The sequence below is a fragment of the Phalacrocorax carbo genome, chromosome 2 (genome assembly GCF_963921805.1).
Source record: "Phalacrocorax carbo chromosome 2, bPhaCar2.1, whole genome shotgun sequence".
NCBI classification, from domain to species: Eukaryota; Metazoa; Chordata; class Aves; order Suliformes; family Phalacrocoracidae; genus Phalacrocorax; species Phalacrocorax carbo.
Genome location: NC_087514.1, coordinates 129406211 through 129418603, shown reverse-complemented (window position 1 = coordinate 129418603; position 12393 = coordinate 129406211). Strand labels below are relative to the sequence as shown.

Genomic DNA, 12393 nt, shown 5'->3' with positions numbered 1-12393 from the left:
ATTTTTGGATCTGTTCGCTAAAGACATAACAATGAACTATGCGAGCCCAGCAAGACAGAAGTTGAGGGCCAGAGATGGAAACTGAGAGATAGAGAAGCTCTTGTTTTACAACTATATCCTTGGGGAGAGCTGAGAGACTGATCAAAGAAAACATCATCTCAGAAGCCACTGAGAACAACTAACTGGGAAGTAGATAAGAACTAAAACAAAGTGCCCAGTACAGGAACTATCCTCATTATAATACTAAAACCCAGGCCCACAGGCCAGGAACCGTAGTAAGTCCCCTAGTAAGTCCCTTAATCTATGAGCATAAGTAATAAATTAAAAGTGAGCTGTACTGTTACATTGAAGCAAGAAAGAAATTAACCAATTATTAGCTGACGCGTGTGAATATTAGCTGTGACTGACATATTTAACTGTATAAATGCCTTGTAGTTTCTCGGTGTGGGGTGCTAGCTTTGTGGGATACCACCTAGCGCCAATCTTGGCACAAAAATGAATTAAACAAAATACCACCGCTCTGTGTATAGTTTGGCATTTTGCACACAGGGTGAACGAACCCGCTTTTTGGGTTAACGTCATTGCTTAAAAGAAATACACAAGGAAAGGTGCACTCAGAGAGGTCCATTTGGTGATTTTAACAGATAACTATATCAATATTGCTACTTCCTCCTTTGAAAATGCTGTATTGGATGAGTGAGTATCAAATTTACCACAATTCCTGGTCTTTACAATTAATCTGAAAGACTGAGAAAAATAGTTCCACCAGCATAATTCTTTTGAGCCCAAAATAAGGTCCATCTGTCAACTATCCCATTCCTGAAAGGCTTCCATGCAGGATTACCATCCCTTAAGGTCTCTGTGTGCCTTCCTGACCTTTCTCAGAGCAGAAGAATATGTCCCTGGCATGCAGTACTATGTTGAGAACTGCCATATAAATATCCAGTCTAACAAATCAGTCTCAGTTTAGCGTTAACAGAGGAAACAGGAGAAACAGAGAGGGCGTTTTAGTACATTGGTTCCTTGCACTGTGTCAGATATCTCCAAGGCCTTGTGGCTCTGCAAACTGATCTGTGATGACCAACGCCTGGGCTTGGGCAAAGCCTGACTCAACCGAATTGGATGGTGTGGAGAGAAAGCATCCCCCAGGTGGGCCTGGCAGCAGCCGCAGAGCCTGAACGGACACTGGCCACACCGTGCATGTAGGGTAGAAAGCAGGCGTGTATTACAGGACTGAGGTTTGGATGTATAGACCAGTGGTTTTCATTGCCACAGACCACATACTGGCTTAATCCATTACAGCATACAGGCCTTAATGTACAGACAACTACTGCCAGTGCACACAAGCAGTGTTTTTGCTAGCAGAAGTGTAGCCCTCTGCACTGGTGAGCCAGGGAGAAAATTAATGGACAGGCAACGGGATGTCCCTTGCAAGATGCTGTTGCTGTCTCTCTGCTGGAGGTGAGGTGAGGGGGGCTGGTTTTTGTAGCATTCACAGAAATTCTTCCCTCATTCAGAGCCCCAGAAATCCAGTGTTTTCCTACAAACCTTCCTTTGCTTATCCCAAGAACGCGTTTTCATGAGGGGTAGAGGATGGCACCTGGGCATGTTGAAATGTGTTGAATTCTAGATATATCCCATTTGCCATTGCAGCCTACCAAGCTGCCTGTAAATCAAGCAGCTCAACTCCCTAAGTCAGCCTCAGGACTAGGGATCTACGAAGTGTAGGACCCCACAGAGTTATACGTCCCATGCTGTCTGAGACCTGGACCTCATGTCAACTCTCTAGACATCAGGTGGGGCTGGGACCATACCTCTGTGTTGCTTAGGATTCAAAGAGGGGGTTTGAGGTCTGCTCAAGTTATGTGCAATGAGTTCGTTACCAAGCCAGGAAGAATACAACTTTCCCCATGCTGTGCGGCCAGGGAGGTGAATGTTGCACATAAGACTCCAGTCCTAAAGCTGAGGCTTTAATGTGCAGCATGTGCAGGTGTGTGAGGTGTTCCAAGGCTTCTGTATGCTTCTGGAGTGACAAAGTGCATGGTACCGAGAGCACAGACGGCATGGCGGTATGCCACAGCCTCACAGACACCAGAAGTCATGGGAACAGGAAACACCATGGTCCTACCTGTTTGCCTCGTTTTCCAGGTCTTCCTATAGGTCCTCTGTGTCCAGGTACTCCAGATTGTCCCTTCGGGCCCATCTCTCCCTTGGTGGGTGTGGAGGGAAGGAAGCAGATGTAAGTACAAAAATGCATGTTACCTTGGTTAAACCTGCCTTATAGAAGACAGCAGGTGGATGGTGCTCTAATTCATAACATTCCTCTAGATAATGCTGGCACCATTTGTTTCTCATAATATCCAAATTATAAAATATATTATAAATAATAAAATATTTTAAAACAAACATAAAGTGAAAAATATCTTTCACAATTTACTTAGATTTCCCTGAAAAATCCTTTCCTAAAGAGGAAGCCAAATGGATGGCTCAGAAACATGCTCAGAGACTTGGGGACGTCGAGGCTAGCAAAACCCTCTGACCCTTTTTGCAATATCTTGCTTTGTGATTAAGATGCACATGTAATAAAATCACTTAGGGAAAGGAAGGTGAATTCACTCATCTTCTAGCCTCCTTAGAAGCAACCATTATTTCCTCATCATAATTTCAGAGATAAGATATGATTATGCTATAAAATTATCCTCATCTAGGATTTCTATCCATAAAACAACATCCAAGTTATGACTCTTTTGTAAGTGCAGAAAAATTATGATATCAAAACTGGTCAGGATTACCACTGCTGTTTATAGTAGTGGCATTTTGATTCAGAGTATCAAGAAGGAAATACTTATTATCTTCAAGTGAATAACACCCAAATAATTAGGCCAGTTATGAATCTACAACTGAGAGTTAAACAGGAGGAAGTTTATGACTAAAATAATGTTTGGGGGAAAAAGAGAAACAAGAATAAACAGCTTCATCTCAGAGTTTTCTCCTAAAATAAAAAGCTTAAAGAATTTGATCAAGTTGAAGAAGTGTTGGTCATTGAGTCAAGCAAGGGTTTCAATGCCTTATACTTTCTAGGATGTCCCTGAAGCCATTCATTGACCCTATGCCAGCACTTAACACAACTCCCCAATACATCACACCCACTTACTTTTTGTCCCAGCATTCCAGGGAAGCCTATTTCTCCCTACAAAGTAAAAGGAGAAAAAGCATAAAAAATGTGGAGTGATCTTTGACAAAGCAGTGCCTTCCTCTGAAGGAGGAAAATCAAATTCTATGTAATGATATCAGTTAAAAAACCTGCACTGTGATTCAGCGCTGCAGGTGATGCAGTAGGTGGAGAATTCTAAGCAAAATTTTACTGTAAAGCCCCTTGTATGATAACACTACTCCTCCATCTGATCCTCTGCTGCCTGCATCTTTTCCTCCAGGAAAAACATTCCAGTTGTGCCTTGGCTATAGGAAATGCTGCTACCTGCAGAACTCCCAGAGCCTGCATTTGGGAGTGGCATTTCTCCATTTTCATCAAAAGCAGTTTATTTCTTCTTTCTTAGTCAAAAGAGCCCCCAGGTCAAGAATCTCCTTTTCCCCACTCCCCCTCCCAGCCCCCTTCCCCTCCCAGCATTATCGTATTGCCAGCCAAAAGCATTCTGGCAAGCTGTTGTGGTTCTGGACTGCACAGGCCAGGAGAGACTGAGATTGCCTCCAGGGAAATCCCCCTCTGCCTCATCACTCCACTGTGCACTGGGGCTGGGGAGGCACATGGATGTGGAGGCTGCCCCACAGCCCTCCTGTCAGGTAGGACCGCTGCCTGCCCTCACCACTCTTGCCCTGCCCTCCCAGGAAGATCCCTCCAGGCTCCCTTCCTCCATACCATTCCTGGTTTTTGCTATCAGAAGTACACTAGTCCGCATGTGCATGTTCAGCTGAAGCTCACAGCCATTTGGAAAAGAAAGTTACCTGGTCTCCTTTGACTCCTTTGTCACCTCTGTCACCTCTGGATCCCTGGAGAGAGATAACAGCGTGACAACGGTTTAATTACTACCATTTCACAAGGAAGAAAAAAATATTTCTCCTACACAAGGCATTCTTTGGAGTCATACAGAATACAGAAATATCTCCAGAGTAAGGTATATGGTAGATACCTGAGAATGTTTCCTTATTACTTTCATTAATATTATAACAGAATTGAGTAAGGCCTGTAGGAAAAGGGACCCATTCTCCCCAGATAATTACTTTAAATACATGCTTTTCCTGATGTAATACTTCCAAATGACTTTTTTCCCCAGCTGGCTTCATCCAAGTTCAGGTCCCACTGTATGGTCTTACACTAAAAAATGTCACTGTGCAAAAGTATATATAGCCTAAATAAACCAGACCAACCATTAAGGATTATTACACCCATTCTACAGATGGGGAAACTGTAGTGAGGTGCACAGTAGTAACTTGGTCATAAGTAGGTGGGGTGTAAAACTCACTTCTTTAGCATCCCAGCCCAAGCCACAATACTGTGCTCCTTGTCAATGCTTATTTTCATTTCTCATTGGGACCTTTAGACTTCACTCCATCAAAATTCATTCTCATTTCTACAATTACTTTTTTTTTAACATAGCTGTTTCCAATTGTTAAATTATACATTATTCTGTTGTCACACTGACCTTTTCTCCTCTAGTTCCAGGAAAACCCTAAAGGGAAAGATAGATATGTTTATGTTACTCGTTTTTCAAGATTACCCAAGAAGCGGAACTTTCAAACTTTAAAGTGAAGAAAAAGAATGAAGCACAAATAATTAATCGCAACAACTTGTAAATGCAAACCAATATTTATAGCTTCTAAAATTACACTGAAACAGAACTATGAAACACGAATTAAAGGCAAGACAACTCGGTCCCAAAGCCAATGTGAAAAAGCCAGGTAAAGCCAACAGGTCTGATATTGCTTTTAAAATTGAAACACGGGAAATAAAATGTAGCTGAAAGTGAATGAAGCCTTAGACACCACAATTAATAATCTAAAATAATTTTAGCAATAATCTTCCTCTCTTTCTTTTTTTATCTCTGTGGAACATCCTTAAATTATACTTAAGTAATCTTCTAACGTGAAGATGACTATAAAACTGAGTTTCTCTTTAAGAAACATACAATAACCAACAGTGCTCAGTTCTTTCCAGTCCTTTATTTGAATAAACTAATTGCATAATTTTTTTCAAGTACCTTGAAATATTGTGGCTTGAATTTGTAAAGGCAGAAGCCATGCTTTAGACAGTGACGTACAGATACTAGAACATCCAGACCTAATTGTGCTTACTGTCCAACTATCAATCCATATGCATAGTTTTAGTAGAGGACCAAAATGGTCTCCACAGTCTTACGAGTAGGTGGAAAACATTGCAGACACAAGTTAATGCTGCAGATACACTTAAGAACTCCAGTTTTCTAGTGGGACACAACTATATATGAGTTTCGCTTTTAAAAGAAATTTTTGCATTGCAGTAATTTACACCAAAGCGTTTTTATGAAAAGCAAAAAACACAGCCAAGCCCAACCAGGCAACATAACCTTGCTTGAAGGAGGACATATCTTTTAAGCTGTATTACAAAAGCTATATCTTGATAAAAGCTTTCCAGCAAATTCATGAGGGAAGCAGCTGTCAGCAGAGCATTAGAAACCAATGTCTGAAAATGCAGCGCTTGGTTAACAAACCTTGGAGCCCATTGGTCCTCTTGTACCTGGCAATCCCATCACACCCAACTCTCCCTTTTCACCCTAAAGGGGTCAATAAAGAGAGTTATTGATTGTGGCTCTCTGATGAGGTCATATTTGAATGTCTGATAGTTTAGTGGTTCAGGTTTTATGTCAAATAGTTGAGTCAAGCCTGACCTTGGTGTAGCTTTGTAGCCAGAGGTCTATAGTGCAATTGTATTCTGCCTGAGTCCTCATATGTTATCTTATTCTTCTATTTGCATTTTCTTGGGTGTGTAACTTGTGCTTCAGTTTTGCCAGATGCTATTAAAGGACGTGCAAGCAAATTAGCAGCAGCAGTGCATCCTTTTGCTGCATGAAGGTGCATTGTCTCTACCCAGCATTGCTTCCACTGAGTTGCAGAAAAAAAAGGCATTTTGCTGCAAGCCTTTATGGCCTGGGGAGGCATAGCAATTACTTTTATAATCGTTCTGAGATATCATGTCCTTTACAGTTGTTTGGAGCCAGTAAATCATGAAAAGGCTTTACAACAACTTCTCTGGCTGCTGTCAGATAATTATATCTAGGCTGAAACACAGAGAAGACCCCGCAGACATGCAGAAGCCCTACCAGCAGAATACAGTTGGTTCTCATTCTCCTTTGGCTTTCACTGTCCTAGTAGTGGAGAGGATTTTAACATTGGCTGCTGCCCCAGCAGAAGTTCAGAAAAGACTTGAAGAAACAAAGTAGGAGAAATAAGGATTGGATCAGCACAAGTGAGGAGACCCAGCTGAAGAAACAGAAGGCACAGAGATGGGAGTGAGAAAAAAAACCAAACAGCAGATTACTGGAGATTTACAGCAAGAAGAGGATGCAGCAAATGACTATAGTGAAAATGAGTATCAGGAGTTTGGGAAGATCAGAGATCAGAAGAAGAGAAAGGAAAGACAGACACAACCAATGGAAGTGAGCACAGAGATCTGCTGGTCTCTGTTTAATTGGAGCCTTCACTGACAGGCAGGAAACTGAAATTTGTAAAGACCAGAAGAAACGAAAGTGTGAACCCATCTAGAGAACAGAGAAGGCAGGTATCAGATGTGACAATAAAAGCAGAATCGGAATCATACACCAAGTAGGACTTGCAGTCAAAGTATAGGAAAAAGTATTACTCCTGAATGTGAGGGATGCTTCTAGAAGTGTGATGAAAAACGTAACAATAGACAAAGAGGAGATAAAATTAAAATTAGGAAGACTTCATAAATAAAATTAGAGCTTATATAAGGAAAAGGCCAAGTGAATTAATTTCCTGACTACTGTGCTCTCAGTAATCGGTCTGTGAGGGACCTTCCTTCTGCCCTCACTGCTCCCACTGTGAGAAATCACAGCACACTGCATTTTGGGGGACACCATTTCTCATCTCTCAGTTTAAAGTGAACATTGGCTCCTTTTTTGTACATAGTCTCTTGTTGCTTGCCTACGTTCTCACACACTATAATATGATGTTGCTCATCTGACACAGCTGTGAAGAGCTCGAGGGTCTGCTTCCCAGGTGTGTCTTGAATTCAGAAGTCATCTACTATTATTCTTGCAGTAGCAAGAGCTACTGCATCACATCCTTTGAGGTGTGGGCACCAGCCTTCATGGAGCAAATGAAGAGTCAAAGATTTTCTGGAAAATGCAGTTTTGAACTAAATATTGTGTGCAGCCCTTTTGCCTGATGCATACTGGATTGAAGAAAATTTATCCCAAAAGTCCCAGTAGAAACTCTGCGTACTGTGGCTTCTGTGAAGAGCTCTATACCTTTTGCATAACGTAATAGAATAAAGGACTGGCCTTCAGCTTTTTTACAAGAAATACAGATGAAGCAACCACCCTACAGTAGCAAAAAATGTCCTGCCATTTCTTCTGCTGTTGGCTATGAAAAATCACAGGACTGAATGTTTGTTTGTATGGGAACGAACTTCAGAGATCTGATCAGCAATCCATGTGGCTTTTAATCTCTTTCCCCTGACACCAACCTGGTCTTTTCCCTGTGATCACATGGGCACACGGTTATGCTGCCAAGAAGTACACATTCAGGCAAAGAGATCTTTATAAAGGATAGTCACAAAGGTGATGATCAATTTTGAAACGCTGATTCGTGTGATTGTAAGACACCAGTGGTTATCAGTGAGTCTTCACTAGATTGACTTTCAATTTCCTTTTCATGTATTTCAATCAACATAAGAAGTGCTACAGGGGCTAGGCGGAAGGTGCAGTAACCTAACCCTAGACTGGGCAGGTCTTTGCAGAGCAGTGTAAGAAATGGGACAAGCACAGAGTGTCTTTGCACTGCTGCAGCTTCCCAGCCTCCAGCAGATAGTGGTTTAGAGACTTCCTGAGATAACGGTTGTGTTCAGATTGTGATGTTGAACAGATGATCCCATGCAAATTTTAGCCTTACCTTCGGTCCCACAGGTCCAGGCCATCCTACTTGTCCTGGCATCCCAGGGACGCCCGGAGGACCTGGTCTACCCTTGAACGGAAAACATTGATTACAACGATTCATGTAACATCATTCCTACACACACAGGCCTCTGCTGCAGACAGGAGGTATGGAGGAATAAAGTCTTTTCAGGAAATGAACTGCAAATGCTTCTTTACCTTGTTTTTAACACAAACAACACTATATTATATTCATAATACAGTTTGTGTTGATGCTACCGGAGGAAGTGTGGGCTTGCACAAATAACAAGTTATACTGAACCAAATAAGTAGATCAGCTACAGAGCAAGTCTACATGCAGTCAAAATAATCATCCTAACAACCCAGTATCAATAACTTAAATCCTCTTTTCATTTAATAATACAGTGTAAATCAAAAAGACCTGCATGTAATTATATCAGTACAAATCCAATTTATGTTAAGAACAGAACCAAATCTTTAGCTAAGATATTCCTATTTTTATTTACTATTATTCTTATTCTGAACATTCTCATATTATTAGCTATAATTGCTCTTTATTAGCTACCGTATGACTAGCAATAATTACACACATACAATTATTTATCAGTTTTAATTACTGCCTCTAAATCACTCTTTGAGTATCTGCTAAAATGCTGCAGATTAGTGCTATTCCCTTTTTTTGTGCCACTTGACAAATTGATCTTGACAAAATTATCTTGACAAAATGATGACAAAAGGTCATCCTGACATTTGGGTCTAAGATCAACCTCCCACAGCTTTTAACCAGGCAGCTTTTAGCAGGAGGTATGCTGTGTTGTTTCCAGCCAGCACCACTTCTCTTCTGGGACCTACTAGTTTTTGTCAGAAGAGTAAGTACTGGTGTATTTTGTTTCAGGTTTGCACTCTTTTGTAGGTTGGTGGGTGACTCTCTCTGAGACATAACTGTTTTGAACACTTGAATTTATATAAGCAATGCTTTTTTTTCCACTTTAGGGCATTTGTAATTTAGATTAAAGAAAAAGACCTCATTTGTTTGTGTTTCATATTTCTTTGAATTACTAATTGGTAGCTGGTGTTAAAATCCTTTGTATATTATTAGAAGGGTGTTAAAATCCTTGGTATATTATTAGAAGGGTACTTCTTTTCCTGGTTAGTGACTACCCCCTGCATATCTCTGATTTCATCCTGCATTTCTGTCTTCTTTTAAATTTAATTACATTAAATGGAGGTACTTAGCAACTGAGATAACGTATTCTGTTTCATTACATGTAGGGGCACATATTTTTGACAATATATCATGGCTCATATGCCATCAAGCCTAGAATTGTAGTCAGCATATTGCACTGATGCCAAAACTCTGTAAGCGTAATCGTTAATGGTTATTCCTCCTTCAGGGGTATTTGGCCAAGCCATGTATAGACTTTGGAGGATTAAAAAGTTTGATTTGCTTTGGGCTTTTTTAAATATACTTTTTATAATAGCTCCCATACTCCCCTTCCCCTGTCCACAGAGACATAGTTCAGGTAATTTCCCAATCTGTTTTAGTAGTCTGGCCAGAGCCGCATGTTCTTACGGAGGGAATCTGTTGAATTCAAACCAGCTGGGACAGCTCTCCAAGCCAAAGGGCCCAGCTGTCCAGCCCTGTGCCCGGAGCTCCCTACCACCCACCCTGGTACCAGGGGAAGCAGCACAAACCCGTTAAATTCCAACATTAGCTACTTTTTATTTAACTGTTGTCTGCACCCCACTCTGACAGCTGCTGTGTGTCAAGTATTAGACAGGTGTCTGAGACAGCACCTTTGTTCATACCTTTCTTCCTGGCCTGCCAATCTCCCCCTGCCAGAGAAAGGAATATATTAGTCTCATAGGCACCACACGAAGCACAGTGGCTCATTAGTTAACACATTTATTAAAAAAATGAAATAAATTGAGAATATCTTTGTGTTCAAGACTTTATTTCCAGAGATAAAATGAGAAGAATTGCTCTAGCAGAGCTTCTTGGTCTTTCCTGTGTTTTCAGCCCTAAATCTACTAATTATGTGCCCAGCTTCAGGTTTAAGGCTCCTTCAACATCATCATGGAGCAAATGCTTTGCAGATCTGAAGCCATAACTTAACATATAGATCACTTTTAATACCTGAGCTGACCCATACCATTAATACTGCATGGGAGAGCTCTGCTTCTCACATCCTCCCAGAGGGACAAGGTGGTCAAAGGCTATTCAATCAGTAAGATCACTGACTTGTGCACCTGAACTGCTTTCTTAACACATACTGTAGACACAGGTAGCTATTATGAGCATCCATAAAAAAATTTTGAGATTGAAAACAAACACTGAAAGATGAAGATTTAAGTTGTAGCTTCAAACCAATTCACAGGTTTACGTTTCAAATTAAAGCAAATCCCCACATCCAAAAGGCCCACCATTGACTAAACAGAAAAGGAAAAAAGTGAACACAAGGCCCTCCATCTCCTTCCTTGCTCCCTCAAAAATATACCAAACCCCATAACACAGACACTTACTTTATCCCCTTTTGGTCCCGTTATGCCAGGAATTCCTTGTGGACCCTATGGAGGAAAGTGAATGTTTTAGTAAGAAGGCATTTGTGGTTGCCTTCCCTCAACCATGGCCCTGTAGGAATCTCCCGGGAACAGTGTGAACCCCCAAGGCTGGAGTGTTGAATGTGGTGTTTGAATGTGGCCTTTAAATGCCAGGTCTGTGCCACTGCTGAAGGGCAGGCTGGAGAGTTGGACTAACATGAGAAGTGCAGGATCATCTTCTAGATGAAGACAGCTAGCAAGAAAAAAAGGCCTGGGACAAAGGAAAGATGAGAAGTTACTGGAGTCCTGAAGAATTAGCAACAAAGAGGACATGGAGACACTGCATCAGCTGGCAAAGGAGGTCAGACAAAGGGGTGGTAAGGGAAGTAGCATAAACCATGTGGGATGGGCTCTGAAGTGTGGTATGGACATGGAAGATTGCAACCACTTCTGAATCCTGGAGATATTTCTCTCTTTCAAATAAGGCTGATTCTCCTTCCAGAGACTTCTTAATCCAGGTAAACCTCAAACCCCATCTCAGAAAAAAAATCAGAAAAACAGTTTTGTTTCTAGAATGTTTCAGTTCACAGATACCTTTTATTTTTGAATGACCAAGAAAAAAAAATCCCATGAGCCTGCATCAGAGGAGCTTTAGATTCACTGTAGAAATCACTCCCTCCAGGTTTGGATTCTGGCTTATACTGTCCAAAACATGATGCAAATTGTACATGAATAGGAGCAAAGTGAACCCTCAAATGCAAATTACTACAACTATTTTAGTCAGTAGAGTTATTTTAGATATTCAATAACGTAAATCAGAATGCACCCTATCAGAGTCAGAGACAAATTTTATCTTATTTCTTTCATTTTACTTTAGGTTACACGTGGGAGGAATTATACGCTGAGTTATATCATTACAAATCTAACTTTTCTTCTTATGAAAAAGTGTTAAAATTCAGCTATGAGTCAACAGTATGAACATTTACAACTCCTTTGAAGGTCATGCAAGCTACAGAAGAAAGGATTTCAGAAATATTTCTTAGATAATCTTTTGTAATGGCAGCATTTCTTTGCAGGTGACCATTGTCCTAAAGTATTGCCCAGAGGACTGCTGGCTCTAACATTGCCCCATTATAAGGCACAGTACTGCAATTTATAATTAAAAATTCCAAAGCCGTGTTATACCCACCCTACTGTCTGCCATTGTGATAAAATCTGCCAGCCTACTCTATTTAAAAATATTCTTGGAGGGACCATAGATCATTTGGTTGCAAGATTAATATTATTTATAGCAATGGACCTTGCAGAGCAACAGAATTAATATTACTGTTCTTTCAGTTGAAGTCAGAGAGAGAATTAAGAGATTTTTTTTTTTTTAAAAAGACAATCTAGCAAAGACTGAAATAACAACTGCTTCTTTCACATGTACTGCAACTCTGGATCATGGCCAACCACACTGCAGGGCTGTTTCATAATGCAGACAAGTCTTTTCTCAATACAGAACAGGACAAATGTTTCCCATTGCTTATCTCCACACCTCATCATTCACATGCTAAATGAGCCTGCCTCATCCTGCATCTCAGCAAAGACAAAATGGCAGAACAGAAAAGTCAAGGTTCATAAAACAATACTTGGTGGCTTTCACAGCGCATCTTCCAGGCTATTTACAAATACCTTCTGAAGTACTGACTTGTAAATAATTAAAGCTAATCTCTTTGCCACA

At 40.7% G+C, this 12393-nt stretch overlaps 1 protein-coding gene across 1 annotated transcript in view; it reads right to left on the bottom strand.

Moving 5' to 3' along the window:
* Positions 1–12393, bottom strand: part of COLQ (collagen like tail subunit of asymmetric acetylcholinesterase) — a 45276-nt gene that overhangs the window by 14697 nt on the left and 18186 nt on the right. The window contains 8 exon segments of the mRNA XM_064444329.1: positions 2129–2209; positions 3155–3190; positions 3964–4008; positions 4662–4688; positions 5706–5768; positions 8128–8199; positions 9939–9965; positions 10653–10697. Coding sequence (XP_064300399.1) covers positions 2129–2209; positions 3155–3190; positions 3964–4008; positions 4662–4688; positions 5706–5768; positions 8128–8199; positions 9939–9965; positions 10653–10697 — 396 coding nt within the window.